Source organism: Theropithecus gelada, unplaced genomic scaffold (genome assembly GCF_003255815.1).
Source record: "Theropithecus gelada isolate Dixy unplaced genomic scaffold, Tgel_1.0 HiC_scaffold_15884, whole genome shotgun sequence".
Classification (NCBI taxonomy): domain Eukaryota; kingdom Metazoa; phylum Chordata; class Mammalia; order Primates; family Cercopithecidae; genus Theropithecus; species Theropithecus gelada.
The window spans coordinates 3,771,848-3,799,583 of NW_020257641.1; the positions used below are offsets into that span (position 1 = coordinate 3,771,848).

General features: G+C 54.6%; 1 protein-coding gene across 1 annotated transcript in view; it reads left to right on the forward strand.

Moving 5' to 3' along the window:
• The window catches only part of LOC112617179 (zinc finger protein GLI2-like), a 201,395-nt gene that overhangs the window by 136,760 nt on the left and 36,899 nt on the right, over positions 1-27,736 (forward strand). The window contains exons 4-5 of the mRNA XM_025373939.1: positions 21,694-21,896; positions 25,682-25,867. Of these exons, the coding sequence (XP_025229724.1) occupies positions 21,694-21,896; positions 25,682-25,867 (389 nt within the window). The remainder of the gene's footprint in view (positions 1-21,693; positions 21,897-25,681; positions 25,868-27,736) is intronic.

The following is a 27,736-nucleotide window of genomic DNA, read 5'->3' on the forward strand; positions in this document are numbered from 1 at the left end:
GGCTTCTCATTGCTGGAAATGTTGATCACTTGGTTATGAGGCTGTCTGCTGGCTTCTCTGCTTTAAAGTTGTCCCATTCGTAATCAAGAAGTATCTTGTGGGGTAATCCTTAGAGGATATGGAAATATCCTGTTTCTTATCATATTTCCACCCGCTCACTTACACATCCATCAATGCTTCTTGCCAGAAACAGTCATTACTAGTGTTTGCCAAATGGCAATTTTCTGTTTCTATCATTTTGTCCACATTTAGTGGTTGGAATTCTCCTGTAAGGAAAAGCTGTCCCGCCTCCCACATTTCTTTATATATTTGATTGTCTATTGTTATGCACATGGATGCATGGTTATTTATACTCTATGATTATCACTATTTATTATGTTGTTCTAGTTGTCCCAGATTTGGCCATTGGGAGTCCTTTCCAGTTGTCCTCAGTGTCCTGTTGACATGTTGGGAGCTTTTTGTTTTGTTTCAGTGCGCATACCTGGTTCTCACTTGACTAGGATCCGCCACAGCAGCCTTGTGTCTGTCTGGTGGGTGTTGGGGTGATTTCCACCCTCTGCTCACCTCCAGGGCACCTCCACCTGCAGGTGGCTGAGACCACAGCCAGAGAAGCCTCTGGAAGGTGCCTGTGTTTGGAACTAGTTGGGCCACCCAAAAATTGCTCAGTCGGTGGCGTCTGAGACTCCTGGGAGGACCCAGGGAGCTCGGTCCCTATTTGGGAGAGGGTTGCTGTTGCTGATTCTTGCTCACGAGTCATGTTTGGCTGGTTCGGTGACACGGATCCCGGGCAGAGCAGGCCTGCCTCAAAGTGCTTCCTGCGCAGGATGTTGGTCAGGAGACCCGGGCAATGCTGAGAGCTTCGTGCAAAGAGAGCCCATGCTGGACTGCTTCCCCCTGCAGGTGAATGTCCTGACTCACCTCTCCCTACACACCTGAAGTGTGTAGAGGCACCACCCGAAGTGTAGGAAGACCCCAACAGTGATGACCACCATTCCCCATCATAACTGACTTTGTGAACAAGCCCTGCTATAAACGCTTTTATGTGTTCATGCCATTTAATCTTCTCAACAACCCAAAAGAGAGTCATTTTGTGTTTTTCCATTTTACAAATGAAGGAGCCAAAGCAGCACAGAGTGGGTAGATGACTAACCCTATGGCTCACCCACTTTGGAAGTTAGAAATCAAGTTCCAGCCCCCTGAGCTCAGGCCCTCCACTGCATGCTGGCCTTTCTTGTGGGAGCATAAGTATGGACCATGGGTCCCTCAGGCGAGTCCAGCTGAGCCCTTCTTGACAGCACCTCAGCTCTTCGTTAGGGCACTGCCCCGAGTCCAGTCGCTCCTAGAACCCCTAGCCAAGCAGCAGCAGTGTCCCCTGCGAGTCTGTTGTGGGTAATGCAGATCCTCAAGCCATAGCCCAGTCCCACTGAGTCAGAGACTCGGGGGAAGGGGCCTGTGTCTATGTATGCCATGCTTTGCAGGTAATGCAGCTTCAGGCTCCGGCTTGAGAGCCCTGGCTGCAGGCAGAGCCCCCGCTGAGAAGGGGGACCCTCAGCGCTGTCCTTCCCTGTGCAGGTGGGAGTCCTCAGCCGGGAAGGGGCCTGGGTCTTCACCAGGCTTTGCCATGCTCCAGCTCTGGGTAGGGCCTGCTTCCTTCCCTGGGCAGTGAGGGTTGGGTGTGAGCAGAGCACCTGGAAAAGGGGGCCGTGGATGCTGGCATGCAGCAGGGAGGGGTGGCCCAGCCAGAGGCCTGCAGGGACAGCCTTGTCCCTCCTGGCCTACTCAGCTCTTTCACTGGTTGGATTCCTGAAGAGATTCCTAAGGCTGCTGTAACTAATTACCACAAATTTCATGGCTTAAAACAATGTAAACTTATCCTCATATCGTTCTGGAGGTCGCAAGTCTGAAATAAGTCTAATGGTGCTTAAAATCAAGGAGTTGGCAGGACTGGTTCCTTCTGGAGGCTCCAGGAGAGACTCTGGCATTTCTAGGTTCTGGAGGTTGCCTGCATTCCTTGGCTTACAGCCCCATCCTCACACACATCACCTTTTCCCCCTTGCTCTGTCCTCACCTCGCCTTCTTCCTGGTCTGTGGGAGTTTCCTCCCCTGCTTCTCTCTTCTAAGGACACCTGCCATTGCCTTTCGGGCCTATTGGGATAATCCACTTGTGGCTCCCATTTCAAGATCTTTAAAGTAGTCTCGTCTCCAAAGTCCCATTTGCCGTAGAAGGAAACACTTACAAATGCCAGGGATTAGGGTGTGGAAGTTCTTGGGGGGCGTTATTCAGGTTATTTGGGATCACTGAGCCCCAGTGTGGAGTCTGGCATCAACCAGTAGAATACAGTAAAGCATATTTATAATTTGCATGGGTCTGCAGCAGGCCAGGCATGGCCCTGGGCCCTGGTGTATTGTACTGGTGAATCTTCCTGATTGCTCTATGAGATGGGGATTAAGCTTCATCTTGCAGATGCAGACATTGAGGCTCAGAGAGGCACAGTGACTTCTATGTGACATCCCTGCAAGGTAGTTACTTCTGTGAGGGCAAGGAGATGAGGCTCTGGAGTGCAGATCTCCTCCCCAGCCAAGGAGGGGCTAGTCTGGTTAAGCCCCAGTGATGGGCAGCAGCATGGTGTTCCCAGAGCCCTCCATCCCTACCTGGTCCTGCTGGGGTGGGCTTCCAGCAGCTCCACACTATCCTCAGGACAGTTGATTCGGGTGGGGGACACAGCAAGACCCTCAGGGCTGGCCCTGGGCTCCGGCAAGCCCAAGCCCTCACCTCCTCCGCCCCAGGGCCCCGGGTGGGAACCAGGACAAAGCCTGTGAGGAAAATGGCCCCGTGGCTCTGGCTTCCGTGATGAATGTGGCTGGAGCCTGGTGGAGCATCCCGATCCATCAAGCCCGTGTTGTAGCCCGCTTCTCCCTGCCGGCACGAAATGTGTCTAATTACACAGATGTTTGCACAGCAAATGAGGTGCGGTGTCATCTCATTTCTGTGTCGGCTGAGCCTGAGCCTCTGCCTGCTGCCCTGAACTGGTGACCATTTCGTGGGTGTGCCCACCACTCAGCCCTGCACCTCCTGCTTTCCACTGTTCAAGCACGCAGACCCCCTCCCCGTCCCTCTCAGGATCCCGATAGCTTCAGGAGGGTGCACCCGGTGTGTGCAGGCTCCAGAGAGGTGTTCCCTGCACTCTCTCATTCTGCCCTGACTTCTGCCCCTCGGGAGTACCTTGGTTATCACCCAAGAGCCTGCCATCGTCAGTTCTCAGCCTGCCAGGCTACCCGCCCTGGGACCCATTGCTGAACCCCCTAGTTTGGTTAACATGAATTAACTATCCTCAGCTCTCTCATATGTAGAAGGGCCAGATCCGCTGAGACAACCCACAGAAACCAGCCAACTGAGTTATTTTGAGAAGGAAACAGGGTAATGCGAGTAAAGCATCTAGAACACTTTGGAAACATGCAATGGATATGAGCAGCAGTCATGATCATTGTTGTTATCCTCACTTACTGATTTGAGAAGGGGGCCGTGGCCTGCTGGGAGACTGGGTGGCAGAGGCTGGCCACAGCATGTCCCCGGGAGAGTGGACTGTCCAGGGGCTGCAGCGTGGAAGGTGGGCGATGGGCTGAAGGAGTGCTGTGGTGCGGCGTGGGGAGGGGATCCTTCTTTCCCCCCATTGAGGAATTTGGACTTCCTCCTTTTGGCAACCAGGAGCAGCAGGGAGTGGTCAGATTTATTTTCAGGCAACTACAGGAGCAGTTAGGGAATGGACAGGAGAAGGGCGGGAGCTGTGGTGAGAGGACCTGCTAGAGCTGCTACAGTGGCCCTGGGGAGAGGGGAGCAGGACCAGGGCTGACCACCTGGCTGTAAACAGGCAGCTGCACGTGGGGAAGGCAGGGCATGGAGGTTGGCGTGAAGATAGCCACGCAGCCCAGCCCGGCTCAGTGGTCTCCTCATAGACACCCAAGCCCACTCCTCTGCAGAGCGCCCTTCCCGGTCACTTAAGGTTCAAACTCACAGCAGACTTGCATGGCTTACTGATGCTCGCGTGGTTCCGAGGGAGGAAAGTCACCGCCGTGGACTCCTGCTGCAGTGTCTTTGGGCTGCGCAAACCACGAGGGATGGGGAGACAAATGGGGCAGGGGTGTGATTGCTGGTCAAGCAAGGTTCTCTTGAGACTCCATGGGGACATCCCTGAGTCTCCAAGAGTCCACACAAGGGCGAGAAGAGAAGGCCGGCTATGAATAGAGACAGACACCCCCCAGCAGGCTCTCCAATCTTGTGATGCTAACAGGAAAGAGAAACTCTTCAGACGCCCTCTGGGCCCCCTGCCTCCCAGAAATAGGCTTGCCAGGGTGTCATGGGGAGCAAGGCTGAGGTGTGACGAGGAAGAGTCCCCCAGCTGGTGCTCCCCATTTCCTCGGTGTGTGTGGTCACACAAACATGAGTCTGGCCTGCCCTGGGCCAACATTAACTTGTGTCCTGGAAGGGAATGTAGAAGTCCATGCTCCCAGTTCGGGAGGCTGGGGTGGACCTTCAGCTCCCTATGTTGCTTTTGAGGACCTTTCCAACCCTGCCCTGCCCTGCCCTTCCCTGGGGCTTCAAAGGACCAATTTCAGCTGCTTTCCGCCCAGAAGGGCGTATAGAAACTGCCCCATGCAGCGGTTCCCAAACCTGGCTGCAGATCTGAACAAACAGGGTGCGTCTTAAAGATGCCCATTCTCAGGCCCTGGCCCCAGGAGTTCTTGTTAACTTTCAGACTAGGGTGAAACCCGGAAATCTGCTTATTTACAGGCACCCACAGGCCAGCGTTTGGGGACCGCTGCAGGCCCCCCTGCTTGCTTGACCTTCGGGAAAGCAGGCCCAGAGCTGCTTGTTGGCTTTCTGGACTCATCACTGACAGCGCCTCACCGCCAAAACACGGATTGTTAAAAATCCCCTGGTTCCTCATGATAACCCGTTCACAGACAAGTCCCTCCATGTTGACCTAAACTTATTCATATTCTCAGCTTGCAAAAGGCAGTGAGTGTATGAGGTGGGAACAGCTGCAGTATCTCAGCCTTCCTTTCTCCTCCTGCGTGGCACCCTCTGACCTCTGACATCCGTGACTCCACCCCCAACCTGACCACTGCTGATGGCTTCCTGCAGATCTCTTGATCCTGAGCTGTAGTTGGTTTGCATTGCATTGGCAGTCACGGCCCAAGGCCACCCTTCCCAGAGGAGAGACGAGAGGGCTCTTGCTGGCACAGATGGCTCAGGGTTGTAGCTATGAACCCAGGCCCAGGTATGTTAGGGCAAGAGAGCGAATGCTAGCTGGTGGGCATGGGGGCCTCACCTCCCTTTCATCCACACGCTTGGTCACGCACAATGCGCATTACCCAGGGCCTCCAGAGACAGCATGAAGAGTGTCTGCAGCCCCACTTGGTCCCCGAGACTGCTTGTTAATGGGGATGTTTAGCCCGGTGTCGGTGTGCTTCAGTTAAGAGAGTAGTTTCTTTGCTGTTACAGGGCTGAACTCATGAACTTTCCAGTCTGGGGGGATTTGAAGATTGCTTTTTCCAAGGTCAGTGTCCCATAAAGACTGCACCATTCGCCATGAGATTAATGAACACAGCAGCCTGCTCAGCCTGTGACTCACCAGTGTCATCCTGGGCCCTTATGACTCTGTCCTCAGTCATTCACTGAGGCGGGTGGGTTGAGCAGAAAGATATTTTCTTCTTGATTCTTGGCACAGCACCCGAGGTTCAGGATTCATAGAGGATTGGCTTTGTTTGTTTTTTGGGAAGAACCTTCTCCTCCCTCTGCAAACATGCTTCTTTCTTTTCAGAGCCTAGAGGAAGGAGGAGACTTCCGAAGGGCATGTCCACCTGCCCCCTGGGATGAGATGCTGGGTGGGCCCAGTGTCACTCACCAGGCAACTTGTCCCTCCTTCCCACATGGGTCCACACTGCCTCTCCATCTCCAGGGAGCTCTTCCTTAAAACCAGCTGTTGCTGACCGCTTCTTCAGAGCAACTGGACAGCAGGTAGACAGGGAGCCCGGAAACCCTGGGTCCAGGCGATGTGTCGGGCAGCAAACCCTCCTTCCACAGCTGTCTGAGGGTAGACTGACTAGATGTGGAGCCTTGGCTCACTGTGATGTCAAGGGCCCTGAGACCCCATCAGGCAGTCCGCTTCCCCTCTCTGGGCTGTGGGATGCTCGGGTCAGACCAGCAGAGAAGCAGTAGCAGGAGTCTGTGCCCAGCCCCCGGCTCATGTCATGTCACCCTCCCTGCAAGGAAGGTAGTGCTCTCACTCCCACTTCATAATTGGGGAAACTGAGGCTTGGGAAGGCTGACCGCCTTTCCAGTGATACACTCCTGGTAAGTAGCATAGATTACTTACTGGGCATTTTGGTCCCCCACCCCTTGCTAAAATCTTCCCCAGCTCTGAGAGCTTCAGATTCCCAAAGCCAAGAATGCACTCGCTGGGCTGCGTGGGACAGACGCTCATTTATAATGGAATCTGGCCTGTAAAAGTTTAACGAGGAGCGTGTCTGATAAGATGGCCTGGTCTGTGATCTTTGCTGAACGCCAATCCCTCACAGAAGAGGAGCTGCCTGGTTCTGGGCTTTGGAGAGAGCCGTGGTGGTCAGCCAAGAGCAGGAGGGGCCGGGGAGTGGAGCAAATCTTAATGTGCTGGCCGGGGCGGGCATGCAGTCGGGGAGGGGCTGCGGCAGATCGGGATGACCTTTTCAGTTCCTCTCCTGTCCCTCAGGGCCCCCACTGTCGGACATTTCCCCTCCATACCCCCAGGATGTAGACAGAACAGGGTCGAGGCCTGGGCTCACAACTTGCCTAAGCTGCTTATACTCTTTACATCCTTGGGCTTGCTTAGCCCCACAAGCCTCAGTGGCCCCATCTCTAAAATGGGGACATAGTGGCTCCCTGTGTGAAATGGTGGTGATGGGTGTCTATAAAGCATGTAGAACCACACCTGGGACATACCAAGTGGCGGACAGTCCTCTCATCACTGCCCTGCTGACTTTAGAAGGAAAGCCACGTTTCACTGCAGACACCCTGCAGGGTGCTGGGCCAGTGGTGTCCTATTCAGTCCTCCCAACACCCTGTAAGGTGGGGGATTTTCTCCTCGATTCATAGAGGAGAGAACTGGGCGTTCTCAGAATTTAAGAACTCCCCAAGACTGCTCAGCTTGTGAGATCCCACCAAGCCAGAGCTCTTCCCTGTGCCGTGATTGTCCTCAGAGAGGAAAGAGAGTCTCGCCATGCTTCTCAGGGCTGCAGTGTGTTGCTTCTGTCTGCAGACATGGAAACAGAACAGTAATCAACCCAAAGGAGTTACTCACTAACAGTAAAGTTTTAGGCATTGGTGGGGTGGATTGGCCTTTGAGGCGGGGAGTCCTCTTAGACTGCGCATGTTCAGATTGTCCGCTCAGTGGAAGCTGATGCCACTGCCAGATGCATTCATTTATCCAGTGTAACTCATTGTTGCTGGATTTATTGTATTCCAAGTGCTGTCACTTGAGGCCACTCCTGCCAGCCCGAGTCAAGATGTGTTGAGGGAAAATGTGAGCAGTGCCCGGGCACTGCTTGAAAAGGTTAGAAATTGCTGCTGCCCTCAAGCCTCTCTCACTGCAGCCAGCACTGCAGCATTGATGGCATGTCTGGTGCCCATCAAGAAGTGTGCTGGACATGTCGGGAACCCCATCCCTCAATCCTCTCCTTCCAGGGCTGCACCTCTAAAATGTACACTTGGCCTGTGCTGCCCAAACAAAAGAGCAAGAGTTCAGAGTTGCTTAACTCAGTGGGGTACGTTCTTAGTACTCGTTCCTCTGAGGACACTCACCCAGGGACCATGTGTGCCAGCCTCATGCCAGGCACTGGGAATGTGGACCCAAGGAGGCACAGTCTTTTTTAATAGAATTTTTATTTGTATAAATGTATGGGATGCAAGTCCAATTTTGTGACATGCATAAGTTTTGTAGTGAAGTCAAGACTTTTAGAGTATCCATCACCTGAATAGTGTGCATTGCACCCACTAATTTCTCAAACTTCATGCCTCTTCTACCTCCAGGAGGCACAGTCTTGCTGCCCACGTAGACCCCATGATCTGGTTGGGGAGAGGGCAGAAATTGGGCAAAATGACAGGGTGGTATGCTGGAAGTGGGGTATGGGGAGCCCAGAGCACCAGGAATACAGGAACAGAAAGCATTTATCAGCAGGGAGGCATGAAAGCTCCCCCTACCTCCCAGCCTTTCCCCAGCCCCACCCACCAAGGGCCCCACCACCTTCTTAGGGTTGCCCTGTTCCAGTGAGGGGCCTCCACTTCCAGGCAGACACCAGTGCCGCAAAAGAGGAGAATCTTCTCAAACCACATTCTCATCAAGGCTTGGTACAAATCAGCAGCATACCCGCCTCTAAGAAGAGATACATATGAGCTGCTCAGGATTCACCAGCTAGTTTTGACAGGCATCCAGGAAAGGAAATTCCACACACCACTTTGGCAGGCTGGGCCAGAGTTTAAGAATCTCACTGTGGAGGAGTTTCTATCCAGCCCGCCGGCCACCCAGGCCCTTTCTCATCGCTAAAACCCAGGCCTCTAGCAAAATATAATGAAATCTCTCCCACTAACGAAGGCCTCCCTCCAACCCCCACTCCCAAGACTGCACATCTTACTCCTATTTCCTTCTTCCCACCCATGGCTTTAAACCCTTGACTTTCTGGAAGATTCGGTTCAGCAGTGCTCAGCCAAGGGCGGCTTCTGTTACAGACAAAGGCCCCATGTACTCGGAGGTCAGTGGCACAGTTCACCTGGAGAGGGCCTAAGCAGGACCGACTCCCCCAGGGCCTCCTCCCCGGACCCAGACACATTCCTGGTTCCACTGGACAGAAGGAGCAAACCCAAGGCTTCCTCCAGGCCCCGCACCTCACTCCTCCCCTCCCCACCCTGCTCCAAAGTCTTCACTTTGCTAGGAAAAAACGTCTCCCTGATAATCCCCTCTTATCTTTTATGCTTTTTGAGTTTTCTGTTTGCAAAAGCTGATAACCTTCTTATTCTGCTCCCCGGGGAAAGCTGATAAAGGGTGAGTGAATGAATCAACTGTTGTGGACCATGTGGCTAGATTGTAACCAAGTCCATCTGTATTACCTCCTTTGTAGGCACAATTTTATAACTTAATTTCCCTACCAAAACGTCAGTGTTTACTTAGTAAGAAATCTGCTCTTTGTCAACTGAAAACAGTGATTTCTTTATTACGGCTCTGCATAGGGAGTGACAGCTGAAAGCTGGCCAGGTCTGGTGTGGTGTCCGGGTCTGTAATGGGAATGGGGTGAGTGCAGGTCGAATGTATGGGATGGTGTCTGTTGCAGATGGCCTGGAGGGAGCCTGGACAACAGATAGATGTTGTGGCCAAGAGGACCCATGGAGTGATCATGTAGACGACTGAGTCCCAGATGCTTTCCAGCAGTCACACACGTTCACCACCACCACCAGCCCTGAGTTCCCCACCACCACCAGCCCTGAGTTCCCCACCAGCACCAGCCCTGCAGCCGTCCTGCTCCCAGAATCCCTATCCACTCAGCCAACTTAAATCAGAGCCTACTTCTACCCAGCCATCCTTTTAAAAAAACAAATTGGTCTTATTAATTATTGAAAACACGCAAAAGAACAACAAAAGTGGCTGGGTGTGGTGGCTCACACCTATAATCCCAGCACTTTGGGAGGCTGAGGTAGGGGGATCACCTGAGATCGGGAGTTCGAGACCAGCCTGGCCAACATGGCAAAACCCCGTCTCTACTAAAAATACAAAAATTAGCCGGGCGTGGTGGTGGGCACCTGTAATCCCAGCTACTGGGGAGGCTGAGGCAGAAGAACCACTTAAACCCAGGAGGCGGAAGTTGCAGTGAGCTGAGATGATGCCATTGCACTGCAGCCTGGACAACAAGAGCCAAGCTCCGTCTCAGAAAAGAAAAGAAAAAGAACAACAAAAGCATGTTTAAGATATCTGAGTAATTATGACATATACACCCTTACTGTATCCCCTGCTCACTCTAAGTACTGGGGACATGCCAGCACATTTGAGGTCCCATGTGCTCCCCATTCTCCTGCCTCAGGTCCTCCCCACCCCACCATTCTTTGGGATTCGGAGTTTATCACCCCTCACATCTATGACAGTTTGACCTTGTGTCTGACTCCCCTAACAATATATTAATTCGTTTTGCCTTGTCGTGCTTTATATACATGGAATCATTGCGGAGGTATTCTTCGGGAACTTGCTTTCACACTCCGCGTTGTTCTGAAGATTCTCCCGCTAATGTGTGGAGCTCTTCATTCATTTGTTTGGGCTGCTCTGAAGCAGTCTGTGTTGACTGGCATTTGGGATATGTCTGTTTTTGCTAATTTGAACATGACTGCAGAAACACTTTTATGCCATCCTCTGGGCCCCAAGTGTGGGGTTATTTAAAGTAAATGCATGTCTGGGAACGGAAATGCTGAGTCACAGGGGATTCATGTTCTCACCCTCCTAGACATTGCCAGACTTCGCCCGCTGGTTTTGCCAACACTCACTCCCACCAGCAGAGTTTGAGAGCTGGCCTCGCCCCGTATCCTTGTGATATCCTTGTCCCATCACTTTGGAGGTGATAGCCTCTACCTTTTAATTTTTGCCAAGATGAGTTTTTTCTGTGATTCTAATTTTCTGTTTCCCTTATTACTAGTGAACCTTGAGTGTTCGTTCACATGCTTATTGGCCACTAATGTTTCCTTCCTGGGAAATGCCTGTTTCGCTATTTTGCCCATTATTCTATGAGGTCGTCTTTTTCCCATATTTGAATACGTATTTTGCACACTAAGGTTACTCCTTCTGTGGTTAGCAATATGTGCTGTGAATATCCTCTCCCAGTTTGTGCCTGGTCTCTTCACTCTCTTGATGGCAGGTTTGGGTGAAGAGAAGTTCCCATTGTAAAGTAGCTCAGGTAGGTTACCGACATTTCTACTACGGTTTTCCCTACATGTTCTCCTCACACCCAGATGTCTGGTCAGGCCTTCAGCCTCTGGACTATGGTGGCTGTTCCCCTGTACAACATGCCCTTGTTCAGCTCTTCTCCCGTCTCAGAACACCAGGCCTATACTACTCACCACCTCCATTCCATTGTCTTGTAAGAGTCTGGGCATTGTTCAGATGCCACCTCCTGCAGGAAGCCCTCTCAGATTGCACCAGCAGAGTGGGTGAATTCTTCTCCTCCCGCCGCTCTCCCTGCCTCAGCACCCTGTGTACTGTTAGAAGCCTGTAGTCAGTGTCCATTCTCTCTCTGTGACCCCAGAGGTCCTGGCATGATGATTTGGCCAAAGCACCAATGTGAACTATGGGATTGAGGGCCCGTGATTTCCAGAGCTCGTGGCTGGTCTTGGGAGTGCCTGCCAAGTAGCAGCAGCCTGTCTTACCATCACCATGGCTTCATGGGCACTCACGTGGTCTGCTGAGATCTCTGCACTTGTGGATTCAGAGTAGACCTTGGGAATGTGGGGCACAACACTTGTCAGTCAGGTTTGCAACCACCTGCTCCCTCACTACCTGGGTGCATGCGGGGCCCTGGCCAAGTCTGCCTCAGACCCCCAGCTCCCCACCATCAGTGCCATCAGAGGCCCATGCTCAGTAAGCATCGGCTGATCGGGGAGAGTGACCCAGACACATATCAGCAATGAACGTCTGATCACTGTGGCCTCAGCTCCCATGCGCAGAGCGTCCCCATGAGGACAGACTGCCACCAGACACGCAGGAGAGTGCAGATTGACAAAAGACATAGGCTGCGCTTCAGTTTGAGGAAGGGACAGTTTTCCATTGTTTTCCAAAAGAATTTGCTGCACGGCTCTTAAAAAATGCAAATCCCCTTAGTACTTTTTGGAAAGCACTTGATTTCTAGAACTTTTTAAACAAATGTATGGGAAACGGTAAGCAAGCTTGCCAATGTACAGTTTCACCTACGAAACAAAACAGAAAAACCCAAACCAACAAACGAAAACCCTGGGGAGGAGATTGAATTCCATCCAGAGGAGCATTCTGGAGCTCTGTTTCTATTTTTTGGTAGAGCCGAGGGTGGCAGGAGCTGGCCTTGCTCTACAGGGAGGCCCTGGGAGAGCAGACACATGCACGCCCTGTCCTGGCAGTAAGAAGGTCCAGTTTGGGGAGGAAGAGAGGCAAGGCGAGCTTTGGGGACTCCAGCTTCCTTTCCAGCAGGTCAGTGGGCCCTGAGGACGCCTGCCCAGCATTTCTGAGAAAGTGGGCACCTGGTCCTGAGCAGCTCAGCAACAGCAAAAAGGTCCCAGCTTCTCCACTCTGGAGCTCCGTGGACCCCACCCATAGCCCTGTGATCCTGGTGGGTGGTAGGCGTCTTGGTCCAAAGGCAGGGCTGGCATACGCAAGCCAGCCATTCCGAGGCAGGAGGAAATGGCATGCCAGGGCTGTGTGCTGGGTGGATTCTGGCTATGGGGAGTCAGTGACCATGAAATCCAGGCAGTGGGCGGGAAAGCCTGCTCCAGAGCCCTGTGCACATGGGTGTAGGAACGCAGGGCTCAGACACCTTCCTCCACTCCAACATGGGAGTTCCCCTTCCCTGCCAGCCTGCCTCAAAGGGAGCATCTCCTGGAACTTGGGTTATTCCTAGCAAATAACACAGGAGCCCTGCTAAGAGTTTAGTCTCAGAAGAACGATGGCAACAATGACAGTGATGTCTGCCACCTCCCTCTAGGCCAATGCAACACTTTTTCCATGACGAGTTCATTTCCTGGGGCTGCTGTAAACACAGTCCCACAAACTCAGTGTCTTCAAGCGATAGAAGGTGTTCTCTCAGTTTTGGAGGTCAGAAGTCCAAAATCAGTATCACTGGACCAAGATCGAGATGTCACCGGGCTGTGCACCCTCAGAGGCCCCCAGCGGAGACTCTGCCCTTGCCTCTCCCAGCTTCTGGTGCTGCCAGCATTCCTCGGCTCCTGGCCATGTCCCTGTAGTCTCTGTCTCCCTGTCGCATGGCCATCTCATCGTCTGTGTCTCCGATCTTACTCTGCTGTCTTAAAAAGACCCCATGATGGTATGTAGGACCCACCCAGGTGGCCCATAATCTCCCCATCTCCAAATCCTTGCCTTAACCCCATCTGCCCAGTCCCTTTCCCCCGTAAGTTCTCGTTCACAGGTTCCGGGGGCACAACATGGACATATCTCTGGGAGATATCATGAGCCCCCCACATGCCTTCCTCTGCTCCTCAGACAGATTTGTAAGATCACTATTATAACCGTTCAGTGAGGGCACATGCATGCTCCCAGGCAGCAGTGAGCTGAGCTGAGCTGGGACTCACGTCTTCCGCAGTAGTGTCTGTGCTCTTCCCTGGACACACTCCCTGCTTTGTTCATTCATTCATTCATTCATTCATTCATTCCTTCCTTCCTTCATTCATTCAACAGACATGTATTTGAGCATGCTCTATGTCCCTGGCATGTGCAGGGCCAGGTACAGGGCCAGCGAGTGAACAGAAACGGATACAGGAGACAGGGCGCACGTGAACTCGCAGCTGAGGACATCTGGTAGGAGCACCGTAGGAGGATCCGGACCTTGACCTGGGGCTAGGGAGCGCCTTGGGTGAGAAGTCCCTGAGCTGGCACCTCTGGGAGGAGAACAGGGGTTAACTGGCATAAGGAATGAAGAGGGAAAGGGCATGACTGGAGGTGCAGACATCAAGGGGCAAAACTGTGAGGGGCAAGCATGGCCTGTGCCAAGGACCAGAGAGTGACGTACAGGACACAGAGGGAAGAGGCAGGCCCTCGCCACATGGGATTGTGGCCCCTCACCTGCTGGCACTGAGGTCATAAATCACCCCGAGAAGCAGGCATGTGGTGAGGTTTGTAGGCTCATACCCCCAAGTGACTGGACCTCCTTTTCTCTTCATCAGCAACAGCCCTTGGACCAGTCTGGGGGCACCCAGGTTCCTGTGTTCCCACCTGCTGCTGCCGCTGGCCTCACCATGGCCATGCCACTGGTGCTTTGGGACTCAGCAGTGCTATCTGTTAAATGGGACACGAAGGACCTGTTCCTGCCTGTGTCTGGCCCCACTGACCAGCACAGATCTCAGAGCAAAGCAATCTCTGGCATGCCAAGGGTGGGCTCCTCCTCTGGCTCCAACCCCCTAGTGGGACAGCCCACCCTGATGGCTGGTGCTGAGTCTGGGTGAGTCAGCAGCCCTCAGCTCCACATTGTTCAGCTTCTCCAAACAGGCACCAAGGCTGGGGCGTGGGGGCCCCAATCCCTGCACTTCCTTCGCTTTCTCTCACACCTTGAGGAACACGCCGGTTCTTGCCCCCGCACCTTGGCTTAGGCAGTGCTCAGGCCAGACGCCCTCCCTTCTCCCCAGCCCTCAAAGTCTTACTCGTTTCTCAGGCAGAAGCTACACACCCTCCAGGTACACATCCCCCGTCATTCTCGCTCCCAGAGGAGCACCCACTCTGAGGGTCTGGCATGCTCGCTTAGGCCCAGCCAGCTGCATGCTGAGTGACACATGGCTGTGCAGGGTGCTCATTACCTTGACCTCTTCTTTTCTCTCCCACCAAAAATCTCATGGCAGCAGATGGGGAGGGGTCCTAGGATTTGATGCTGAAAGGTGTGGGCTGGGTCTACCCCACTCTCTGAGCTGCTTCCATTTGCTCATCTGCTAGATGACAGGAGTGAGCACTAATTGAGCACCTACTAAGTGCCTGGTGCTACACTGCATGCTTTCCATACTTGGCTCATCCTACCTCAGAGCTGCCCCACCTGCAGGCAAGGGATCCTGAGGCTCAGGGCACATAGCACTGAGGCTGCAACCGCACCAAAGCCATGATTCAGACCCAGATCTGTGACTTCAGGGTCCAGGTTCTGCTTACCAGTGGGGGTGGCCCCCTCAGCCTGCACTGCCCCAGAGTCACCTTGGGGACCAGCTGAAGTTATGCCTGCCAGGGGACCACCAAGCCAACCTTCTCGAGAACTGAGACAGCAAGGGCGGAGCCAGCACCAACCTGCATCTGGGTGGACCATTAGAGATGTCAGCGTGCCCGATCCGACTTCACAGAGGCAGAGAGGCTGGCCTCTACTCCGGCTCTGCCACCTCTAGCTCTGCAGCCGTGGGCAAGTCACATGACTTCCTTGAGTCTCAGTTTCCTGGTCTGTAAAATGGAGATAATGAAATCTGCCTTGCAGGCTTGCTGGATGTATTGCACATAGTAGGTGTTTTGCAAATGCTGACGACTTTGTCAGCAGCAGCAGCGTCCCTGTGGCAGCATCCACAGGGTTAACACAGCAGCCGTCCAGTGACACCTCAGTCTACTTTATCCGTTCTCCCTTTTCTCCTCTTCCTTACTTCCATTCTTCCTTACTTCCCCTCGCCACCATGCTGACCCTTGGACCTGGTCCTGAAGTCCCATCCAAGGGCTTTGCCAGGGATCTCCCACTAGGGAGGGAAGGAGAGAGGGAAGAGGAAGGATCCTGCTAAGGAGAGGCCTTTCCTGGCTCTGCGCACAGCCTCCTGGGGCAAGGACCCAATCATGGCCAGCAGGCTAGAACCAGCATCGGGAAGAAGCACAGGCATCCTCCACTGCGGCAGAGTCAGCCGCGAGGCCGGGCTCCTGCTCTTTGTTGCTGCTGCCGCTGGTCACTAACACGTGCACAGCACACACACACACACACGCACACACACACACACGAGGAGGAGGGGCTTTGATTGGTTGTCCTACTTACCCAGAGTCCGCTGCTGTGCCTCATGTCCAGACACAGAAGGACACGCCCAGCTGCACCCTCCAGCCTCAGCCACTGTGGGCAGGATGTCCAGGGACCCTTTCCTGTTCTGCGGGTGGGTGGATGGACAGGTCCGAGCAGCTATGGCTGGGGTCTGCCTTGCAGGGTGCCAGGCCCGGGATCATTCTGGGCAGTGGGAGGCTGTGTGGGTCAAAGCCTGCCTTGACAGGCCTTGGCAGTTCCCTAAGACATAAAAACTTAACTCCAAGTGATTTAAACAAACAAGCAAATGTCTTAGCTTACATAACTGAGAAGGCCAAGGATGCTAGCTTTAGGTAGAGGGGCTCAAATCAAGACACTGGCTCTTCATCTCTCAGCTCTGTTGTTCTCTGTGTCATCTTCCTTCTTGGGCTCTCCCCTGATGGCCTCCAGCAGCCCCAGGCTTGCACCCTACCAGCTCAGCAACCCTTGCAGACAGAGAGAACCAAAGACTCTAGCCAAAGCTGCTGTCTTGGGCACATGCCCATCTCTGAACTCATCACAGTACTAGCGGTATGGGATACGTTGATCAGCTGGGCTCAGGTCACGTGTCCCCTGCCCAGAGCAGCAGAAAGGAAGTGGGTTCAATATAGACCCAGCCCAAAGCACTCTGTGGGCTGTGCCCTGCCCCTCAGGCATAACCTTCATACACACACACACACACACACACACACCCCCCACAGCTTTGTGCTCCAGCCTTTCTTTGCACATGCTGCTTCCTTTGTTGGTAATGCACTACCTCGTGAACTCCTATTCATCCCTCAAGACCCAGCCCTAATCTCATCTTCTCTGAGAAGCCTTCCTGCACACTTCCAGGCAGAGTTAGAGAATCACTCCTGTGCCGGAGCCCTTATCATACTGCCCGGTAAGTACCTGATTTCATGGGTCTGCCTCTTTGCCCCCTGGGCTCTGAGCTCCCTGCAGGTCATTAGGCACAGCCCTGTTGGGAGTGTGAACACATATAAGAAGGAACAACTGGTGGCTCAGATGAGCTCAGAGCTGGACTGAGGGGAGAAGGCAATGCATAGGAGCAGTGTCCTGAGCTGAGAGTCCTGCAGAAGGGCTGGCTGTGCCGCTGGCTGATTGTGCCATGGGAGTGTGTGAGGGTGTGCCCATGTGTATCTGTGATGTAGGAGACTGTGGCCATCTTTTAAATTGAGCTCATGCAGTTCGCTCCTCCTCCCATCCTAAAGGTTGCCTCTTTGAGTCGCTGCCCAGCTGTCAGAATTCAAGGCCTGGTTGGCCACGGCTCACACCAAGGCTGAGTGCCTACAGTACAGCAGTGTGGAAATGGAAGAAGAAAGGGAGGTTGCTGCTGGGGTCGGCCTGAAGCGGTGGCTCGGACTTCACCAGTAGTCGCCTTTCCTGGTGCAGTCTCCACGGCTCGGTCGTCTGTTCACCAGCGCTGGCAACACCCAGCACGATGAGACCCTCAGCTGCGGCCTGGGATGGGGGCAATTGTCCAAGAAAGAGGGGCACTGGACCCTGAAGGACCTGCTGTGTGGTTTGGCAATGCTGGCGTGTTTCAGGGCTGCTGGGAAGCGCCCTCAGACCCCACGTGTTGTGTGATGCTGGCAGTTCTGCCTGTTCTGGCCCGTTCCTCGGGCTGTGTTTGGTCTGTCAAAATGACCACCTCTGGGAACATGTGTGCCCCTGGATCCTTAGCGGTCATCACAGCACAGTGGGGTGGGGGGTTCCAGCTCCCAACCAGAGCAGGGTGGGATTGTGTGTGATGACCAGCTAGGGGTGGGGTGGGGACCGGAGACAGAGAAGGAGCTGAAACAATGGGGAGAAAGCTCTCCTGGCCTCCCTGATCCTGCCCACACCCTGAGCCCTGCTCACCACCAACCAGCGTCATCAAGAACACCCACTTCCCTGCCAGGGCACAGGCAGGGGCTCCAGCCCAGCCCCCTCTGGGTTGGTGATGGTTCTACCACCTGCTATCTGAGCACCCTTGGCCAAGGGACCTGGCCTATCTGAGGGTGTTCCCATCTGCAAGATGGGCATGAAGTGCCTGTGTTGTGAATGTTTTATTTGAATTCATAAAGGAAATATGTGCATGTGCCCTGCCGATGGCTGGCACACAGTCAGCCCTACCCTGGGGAGATGCCACATAAGAGCATGGCTGTGATCTTACTGGCCCTATACAAAAGAGACATCACAGGAGGCTTCCTGGAGGAACTGTCTAGACAGTCACTGATGGCTACATTGGCCAATGGGCCTGTTGTCTCAGGTATTGTGTGCCCTGGGTTCCCCAGCCAGCAGACACTCTGTATTCCAAGTTGGCTTGTTGCTGAGGAGGGAAGGAAAGGGAGTTAATGTATATAAAGCCCCTACCAGGTGCCTGGCCCTGGTCTTTTCACACTACCCTGGTGAGGCGCCAGAGAGGAGCAGCATTCTGGCTGAGGCCACACAGCTAAGCGGGAAGGATTAGTGAGTCAGCGCCCTCGAGGGGACAGGCAGTGCCAGGTGCAGTGTCCTGCCCCACCCCGCTGCATCTCAGTAGCATTTGTATCTGTCTCCGGGGGATGGCTCTGTGGCTCAGATCCCCCTCTTCCAGGCCTGGCACTGCAGCCTTCCCTGGCACAGGAGAAGAGCAAGGGTTGCTCTGTACCCTTGAGTTGGACCTGTTGTGGGGGCTGGCCTGTGTCTCCGCTGCCCCTGATAGAACGTGTTCTGGGGTAGGACAGTGGCCTCTCCCAGTTTCCTGTCTGGTCACACCAAGGGAACAGGCAGTCCTGGACAGCAGAGCTGTGATGGGGTGGGCAGCGCCTGGATGAGGGAGTCCCAGCCCAGGAGTGAGGCCCGCTGGAGGGGCCTCCTGCTTGCCTCTCACTGGCCGCACAGCGTGGAGAGTGACTCCCCTGTCTGGACGCAGTGTACTCGTGATCAAGTGCAGTGGTTGGTGCCATTTTTCCATACCCACCTGTGGGGCACACAGCCGGTGCTTACTTCATGGGGGCTGCCATGAGGATATAGTCCAGGCGCCCCTGCAGAGACCCCTGGACATCCCTACAGAGCCCAGGGCCTGAGAGAGGAAGAGGGCGCCCTGGGCTACACCTGGGCTCCTGATTCCCTTGGTGATGCACGCGGTGGGAAGGGGAAGGTGGAGTCTACCTTCCCCGAACTGTGGCAGCTGCACTGTGGAGACGCAAGTCCCAGTTCCTCCATGTGTGACCCAGGCCCCACCTGCCACCTTCAGGCCCAGCTGCCTCCATGGCAGCCCCAGACAGTGGTGTGCATGTGGCCGTGACAGCACCTCACTCCAGGCCTCTCAGGGGAGGCTCACCTGGCCAGTGGGATCTGGGTCACCTTGGCCAGACTGGGCCTGCAGTGTGGCCTCACCATGTAGCTTGAAATCCCCACGTGATCACTGGCTTTCGCAGGGAGACTCAGCTGTGGTTGGCACACCCCACAGGGCAACCCTGGTGCCAGGGAGGCTGGCATTCCTGGGACCTAAGAAAGCCACCTAGGGCCACCGGCATCTGATCACAGGCTACTGTGACCTCAAACCCTGGCTGGCATCCTGCAGGCTCTGGGAACCTGCTCTGCCTGGAGTGTCTGGGGAGGACCGAGGAGTCAGGACAGGAGGCACCTCAGCTATTCTCCCAGCCTGTAGACACCCTACGTTCTGCTGAGCCGCACTCAGCCTTCCAGAACTTGTATCCTTCAGCCCAGGTCCGCCCCCAGGAGCCACACAGAGGTGATGTTGTCCCAGAGCCTTCTCTTCACAACGCGCACATCCCGTGGCAGGATGTGAGTGTCACCCTGCTGCAGTCACAGGCCGGAGCCCACAGGACCTGTCCTGAACCAGGGATGCGTCAGCCTGGCCCTACTTCTCCTCTCCCGGGCACACATAGCAGCCCCTTCCTAGGCTAAAGCTATCTGTTAAGCCCCCCACATTTCATGCCGTTCCCATGCACAGGCACCCGCCTCTACAGGCAGGCTGTGAGTGAGAACACCTTGAGGTTGTGACTTGTGACTTATTCCACAGTCTCCCTCCCATGGTGCTCAGTGGCTGGCACACAGACATGTGCCTGTCACTGATTCTGAAGGCACCTCTGAGCACCTGCATGGCGCCAGTTCCTTGCCCGTGCTGAGCATGCAGAAGTGCCTCAGACATGCCCTGCTCCCAGGCAGAGCCCGGGAACCTGGGAGATGCACCTGTCAGCCTGAGCCTGGAACAGTGCTCCCTAGGGGAGCAGAGAGAAGGGATCTTGAGCCAAGAAAAGGGGCTTCAGGAAGGGTGCCACCTGCTGGGCTGACAGGGATGAGGAGTTTGCCGCCACAGTATAGGGTGCAGGAAGGCATTGGAGGCCAAAGATTGGCGTAGGCAAAAAGACAGAAGCAGGTTCATGGGATCTACATGAGCAGAGCAGTCACATCTGCTGAAGCTAGACAACCAGGCCGTGGAAGACTCCCTCCAGGCCCGGCGCAGCGGCCTCCCAGGGGGAAGTTTGTGAAACCCAGATGTGAGGACATCTGGATGTCACCTGTTTGGGTCCTGGTTTGTACTGTACTGTAAGCCTAGTTTTCATGCACTATTGAGCATGATCAGTAATTATCTCTGGTCTGCTCAGCCAACAGACAAATCATTTCCTCCCTGAAATAACTGATCCCAGCAGTGCCCTTTCACACGTCCAGCGACAATCCAGTGTGAAAACTGTGAGGGCCTCCCGGGCACTGCTGGGTTAGCCCTCAAAGTGTGGTTCTAACCCTGTAACAGCAGTTCTCCTTTCATGACTGCCTGCCGTGTCTCTGGCACAGTTCTGGGGACTTTCATCCTCACGACAACCCTATGAGAAAGACACTACTGTGATCCGAGTTCCACAGATGAGGAAACTGAGGCTCGGAGAGGTTACAGTGTGATTCGGCTGGGATTCTAACCCAGGCTTGTCTGACTCTAACACACTCTCTTTTCTTTGCACAATGTCAAATTATGGACTGAAGAAATCAAAATGAAATCTTGGTAAATGTGGTTGCTGGTGACTTAGCTGTGGTTTCGCAGCTGTTTCACCGTAAAGTCTGATTCATCTTTAATGAGTGAGTTTTGGAGTAGATGACCTCAAAATACACCTACAGCTGCGTAGAGGCCCCAGGTCAGAAGACCTGACATAAGGCCCCGAGGTCACATTGAGTGGATTCCATGACTCTTGGTGGGCAGATTGGGGGACATGGGGGTGGACCCTGGCCATGCCCGCCCAAGCCAGGAGCACCAAGCCCAATGCACACCTGACTGTTGGGGCATCTGAGAAGGGTGGCTTTGTTAGCGCTAGGAGGAATTCCATGGCGAGGAGATATTCCAGGATTTTAGTTGGGGCTCACCAATTTCAAAACTCGCCTTGAATCCTCACCCTGCAGCCCAGCTGGTCACACCAGCAACCAACTATCCAACTGAAGCACTGAAGCCAGAGATTCTCCACTTGCAGGGCATCTCCTGATCCCCTGTCTTTTTCACATATCCTGTTAGCAGTATGAGCTCTTTGCGTTTTACCTGTGGTCTTCGTATTTTCATATTTTTTCATACATGTTTCTAGCACACAGGCCTGTGCCCGGCCTCGAGGAGGCACTGGGGAAGCCACAGTGCAACTGTGACGTGTGGGCGGCCAGGTGTGCCCGTGCTCCAGCAAGTCCAGTCACGGGTGCGAGGTCCATTCTCCAGCATGGGACTGGCGGGTGGGCGCACGCACCAGCATGGAGCTTTCAGTCTGCATTCGCTGGCTGATGCTTGAGAGTTCGGACTCTAATTCACAGATGACCAGGGGATATCGGTGTAGCAAATAATAAGTGCAGGTTGTTCTGGAAAGTCTTTCCAGGAGAGACAAGGACTGTCCATGTCGGTTTTGGGGTCTTGGTGGGGTTCCCTCTGTGTCCTCCTTCTTAGATGGCTGTCCATTGTCTCTGCAGGCCCCCCGCCCTGAGCGGCAGCCCTGTCATCTCTGACATCTCCTTGATCCGGCTTTCCCCGCACCCGGCTGGCCCTGGGGAGTCCCCCTTCAACGCCCCCCACCCGTACGTGAACCCCCACATGGAGCACTACCTCCGTTCTGTGCACAGCAGCCCTACGCTTTCCATGATCTCTGCGGCCAGGGGCCTCAGCCCCGCTGACGGTGAGTAGGGTCTGGGGATGGGGAGGGGCAGCTAGGGCATTGGGGCAGGGCACAGCCAGCCTCTCTCGCACTAACACTGTCAACTCCCCAGCCTTGGTCTCCTTGAACAGTGACCAGGCTGGCGTTCCTTCACACTACTTCCAAACAACAGGTTTTTGGTTTTTATGCTCATTAAAGAGCACTTGGTAAGCACTCTTTTGCATGCAAACCATATATGATTTACCGTAATAGTAACAGTAAGGATCTATCCAGGTAGGTCCTGTGTAGCTGAGAACCACTGGTTGTAACCAACCAAAGTCTGCAGGAGCTGGTGTTAGGAAAGGGGATGTTGTGTTGGGGTGTCTCAGGCAGAAGGAAGGCGGAGTGGGCTGGCTGCTGCCTGCGTCTCTGTTAGATCTACCCCTTGCGGGTTAACACAGGAGGCCTCCAAGTGGCAGCCCAGGCCCTGGGGCTCCGGCGATGAAGCTGTGGCATTGTGTCTCTCAGTTCAGATGCTTGACAGAGAAAATTGATTGGCCCGGCTCAGAGATCAGATGGCCACCCCTGGTGTGACTAATTTCAGCCAGAAAAGGGCAGGGTCACATGGTACAAATATGTCTTTATATGTATAAAGCAGATCTAAAATTTTATACTTCTAGTCCCCACCCACCCCACCGACAGACACATGCAGACACGTATTAGTAACCCAGACATTTGGGGGCCAGTCCCACCCATGCCGTCTCCCTGGGAAGTGCAACCCCACCCATAGTGTGGCATGGCCCTGTGCCACCCCTGACAGTGCTGCTCGCCACTCATTGTCCCCATCCTTGAAAGCAACCCAGTGCGTCTTCTCAGAATACACGAAGCTGAGACTTGACCTCTCAGGCTAGAGGACATCTGCAACTTGAACTTGAGAGCCCCATGGGCAGAGGCTCTGGGAAGTGTGGTCCCAGTGAGTCTCTTATCACTACCAGCATTCTCCCCCAGAGGAATGCATCCTCTTCCAACTGGTGGGTGTGACTATGAGTTGAAGCAGAGGCCTGGCTCTGAGAATGTGCAGGCTGGAATCTCGCGATGAAAAGGTGGCTTCCAGTTTTCAAATGTGCAGAAAGCCTCCGTGAAGCATTGACTCATCTTCCTGGCATGGAGGTTTCCCCTTTGCCTGGTCCTCACCGAAGAGAAACCAAACAAGGCAAATGGTTGTAGCCAGGGGGCTTGAAAAGGGCTAGCCGGAATGTGGCACCATTCTGAAATGGCCCCTCAAAGTCAGAAGTCAGCCCTGAACTCTGCGTGTGTCCCCTGTCTGGCCGTGACCAAGCTGGGGTGCCCTGAGGCCTGTACTGCCTCTACGCCCGGCTGCTGTCTTGTGGACAGTGGGCCTAGCCCTGTCCACATCACTCCTGAGGTCCCAGTGCTGGGATTACAGGCGTGAGCCACCGTGCCCCGTCCATGACGGGCTGACCAAGAGTCAGAGGACACAGCTCAGGTTCCAAATTCTGCCTGGCTCACACTAACACTGTCAACTCCCCAGCCTTGGTTCCCTCAGACAATGACCAGGCTGGCGTCCCTTCATACTACTCCTGAACAACAGGTTGATACTCACACCTAGTATGGCAGCTGAGGAGTGCCACCCAAAACACAGGTCCACAGCCTAACCCCCAAACCTGTGGGTATTCCCTCATTTGGAAAAGCGGTCTTTGCACATGTCATTAAGTTAGGTCTCTTAAGCTGAAGAGACCGTCCCAGATGATCCACACAGGCCCTAAATCCACTAACTGGTGTCCTTACAAGAGACAGACAGAGAAGGCAGACACATTCACGCCCATCCAGGGACACACACAGAGTCCCAGAGGAGAAGGCGATATGAAGGCAGAGGCACAGATGGGAGTAATATGGCCACAAGCAGGAAGCTGGCAACCAACAGAAACTGGAAGAGGCCAGCAACCATCTTCCCCTTAAGCCTCTGGAGGGAGCGCGACCCGGCCAGCACCTCAATTTCAGATTTCTGGCCTCCAGAACTGTGAGAGAATAAAGTTCTGCTGTTTTAACAACAGTTAACACTAAGTTTATGCTGCTCTATTACAGCATTTACCCCGGGAAACTAATACACATGGTAACAGGGCTTCCAGGGAAGAGGCAGATGGAACCTGGCTGCTCTCCCAGGGCCGGAGCCATGAGAGATGTCTGTGGGAGAAAGGAACAAAGCACCCTCCTGGAGATGCTCAGGAACCAGGGACACTGTATTCCACTGACTGCAGTGTCGCCCATGAAGAGCTGGGTGGGCTGGGCACAGTGGCTCATGCCTGTAATCTCCGGATTTTGGGAGGCCAGGTGGGAGGATCACTTGAGCCCAGGAGTTCAAGGCTGCAGTGAGCTAAGAGCGCACCACTGCACTTCAGCTTGGGCAACAGAGTGAGATCCTATCTCTAAAAAAAAAATTTTAAAAGGAGCTGGGGGTGGTGAGACAGAGCTGCCCCTGGACGAGAGGCCTTTGACCGATGGAGCACCATGCTATCTATGCATGAGTTCAAGATAGACACTGAGGTAGCTCCTGGAACACCCACGTACCCACCCACAGCCCCGTGACATGGATGGGACCTGGCTAATTTGCATGGCCCTGGCTACCACAGGAAGTAGACCAGATACTCCGAGGCCTCATCAGCCCTTGGGCTACTAAGTGACCAAAGATGGCAGATTAGGCTCAAGAGCAGCTGGCAGGAGGTCTGAATTTGAGTCCTGTGTGCCCTGCTCGGTACCAGCCCCAGAGCCTGCCGCGTGAGGTTTGGAAGGTCATCGGCGATCCGAGGCAGTGTTGGCCAGACTATGTGTGACTGGGGTCAAATGGGATCTCCAGGGAAGGTTTTGAGGGAAGTCGGGTAGGCAGCAAGGAGTAGGGGAGGGAACTTTGGGCATGGACAATGGAGGCAGAGCCTGTGGGCGATCAGCCTGGCAGGAGGCCTGAACTCTTGGGAGATGCAACAGGAGATGGCGAGAAGGAGGCAGAGGAGGATGGCGGCTTCCATGGCCCGGTCTCCTCTCTCTGCAAAGCACATAAGAGAGCTCTTTTGGAATTTGTCGAGACTGCTAACAGAAAGGCTGCACTGCACAGTGGTTAGGAGCTTGCTTCCTGGATTCAGACTGCCCTCTTTGCACACCTGTGGACTCTCGATGGCGGTGCTAGGTTTCCAAGCTCCCATTCGTTTCCTGACACCATCCTGCTGAGGGCCAGCCTCCCTCGGATGCTCTGAATTTCATCCTCGCTGCCTCCTTCCTAAGCCCTGGGCAGGGCTGACCTCAGGGTTGAAGCAAACAGCCCCGAGGCTCTGCGCTGCAGGGATAAGGATGTGTGCAGGCCAGGAGCTTTATCTGGCCAGGCCTGGTGCCCTGGCAGGGATCTCACCCTGAATGTTCAGGCACAGACTGACCTGGCCCAGCCGCGTGCCGCCGAGGTGCCTCTGTTTGCACCTTCTTTTAACTTTGAAGACTTTGCTGGACTATGGATCCTGTTGACCTGGGGCTCTGGGATTCTGAGGGGCATGGAAGCAGAGTAGGGGAAGATTGTTTATGAATCTGATGAAATGGGGGAGTACAGAGGTCGGAGTTGGGCCTCCTTCAGCAGCAACACTGCAGCTCATGCCGGCCAGGCCCAGGCCCAGCACAGCACAGACAGTGGGGCAGCGGGGTGAAAGTGCCCAGGAGAGAACCCCCCACACCAGGTGTGCATTTCTCTTTGCTTTTTTTTTTGGCAGGAAAAGCGCAGCCAGTGCCAGGTTCTGACAGCTTCTTTCTCTCCCCTCTGCCCACAGTGGCCCAGGAGCACCTTAAGGAGAGGGGACTGTTCGGCCTTCCTGCTCCAGGCACCACCCCCACAGACTATTACCACCAGATGACCCTCGTGGCAGGCCACCCCGCGCCCTACGGGGACCTGCTGATGCAGAGCGGGGGTGCTGCCAGCGCGCCCCATCTCCACGACTACCTCAACCCAGTGGACGGTGAGTGACGGCCCCGAGGGGCTGAGGATGGGGCTAGCGGGTCCCCTGTTGAGGCTGAGAAGGTCACTCGCTGTTTCTTTTGGGGACGAGGGCCCTTAAGGAGAGGTCGGGCTGTACACCGATGCCTTGCAGAATGGCTGTCCACAGACACTGAATCTTTGGACAACACTTACTGAGTCACCACGGGCCAGGAAACATCGTAAGCATCGCAGACACCACAGCAAACGAAGCTGGAACTTACAGTGTGATGGGGAGAAACAGATGCTAAGCAGCTCTAGGAATTACATATGAAAGTAGCCAATTACAAATGGACCGGGGAAACAAAGCAGGGGCAGGGGAGTGAGCACTGGGTGAGTGGGGTGCAGTTTGGAATGGGGAAGTCAGAGGAAGCCTCACTGGGAAGTTGACATCTGGGGGCGAGTGCTCCAGGCAGAGGAAACTGCAGTGCAAAGGGCCTGAGGCAGCAGTGGGCCTGCCGAGCTCAAGAAACAGCCAGGAGGCCAGTGCCAGCCGTGAGGAGTGGGAGTGGGGGTGAGGCCAGAGTTTCCAGGTGGGGTCTTGCCAACCAGTGCACCTCAGAAAAGACTGGCTTTCACTGGAGATGAGGCTGGGCAGAGGAGAAAAGAGAGCTGAGTGACTCACACAAGGAATCTCCTTCCGTGCTCATGTGAGAATTGATTTGGGGGCAAGATGGAGGCAGGAGGTCCAGTTAGTAGAGGTGGGGAGAAGGGGCCAGATCTCGGGAAGACAGTGAAGGTAGAACCACAGGATGTGCCCCCAGCTAGAATATAGAGTTGAGAGAAAGAAGGGAGTTGAAGTTGACCACAGGGTCTCAGGCCTGAGCATTTGAAGGATGGAGTAGTACTGAGCTGGGAGGCTATAGGTGGGGCCCTCATAGAAGGGAGGGAAGTCAGGTATCCTGAGTAGATGATGCTTTTGGTGTCTGTTAGACACGAAGTCCTTCCCACCCACCAAATGCCATCCTCACAGCTGCTTTCACAGGGACACCTGTGACCCTCTGACCGTGAGCCCTGGGATCAGCATGGAGCCTGTCTCAAGGAATAGTGGAGGGGGTGGAAGGCTCAGCGCCCCCTCTCATCCCCTAGTCAGTGCCACTCCACCTGCAGGCCCTGGAGCCCTGGCCGGCGGCACACAGGGACACAGGGCAGCCAGTGGAGCCAGAAGCCACCGCCGGGGACAGGCAGGCGCCTCCCGAAGAGCCAGCCTCCTCGAGCCCTGCCTGGGGTGGTGGTTTCACTCCCTGATAGCCCACGGCAGGGAGACCGTCCTGCAGGGGCAGCCCTGGTGTCTGCAGGGCCATTCAGCCTGTAGCAGGTTGGGGATCGGCTGGTGGGAAGTCACGTGGGACCAGGCAGGGCCTTGAGATTCAGGGTGGGCTACCACCTTTGCTCACCCTGACCCTCCCCCAGGGCTGTGTTCCAGGGGAACCCTTCACTTCCCTAAGGCCTGGCTGAAATCTCGCCTCCTCCAGGAAGTCTCTCTGGAAACCTCCTCCTTCGCTTTCCCCTGCCCCCTTCAGTCACTGGGACGGCTCCCTCCTCTGGCTCCTACTTCATTCTTTGCCTGGCCCACCTCATACTTACAGCAGCCACCTCATATGGCTCCTCAGCTATCTTGAGCATCTCCTGCTTCCCAGGAAGAGTTTTGCTGAGAAGAGGGTGGCTGACCTCTGACGCTGGCCCCCTGGATGTGGTCCTCGCCAGGCCCTGATGGGAGGCCATAACATGCCTCAGTGATGCCACCAGAATTTGGTCCCTGTGTCTGTCCCGTTCTTCCTTGCCTTTCCCAGCGTGGTGTTTAGTCCAGGATTAAGCACACCATCCAGATGTTCAATAACACCTCTCGGCT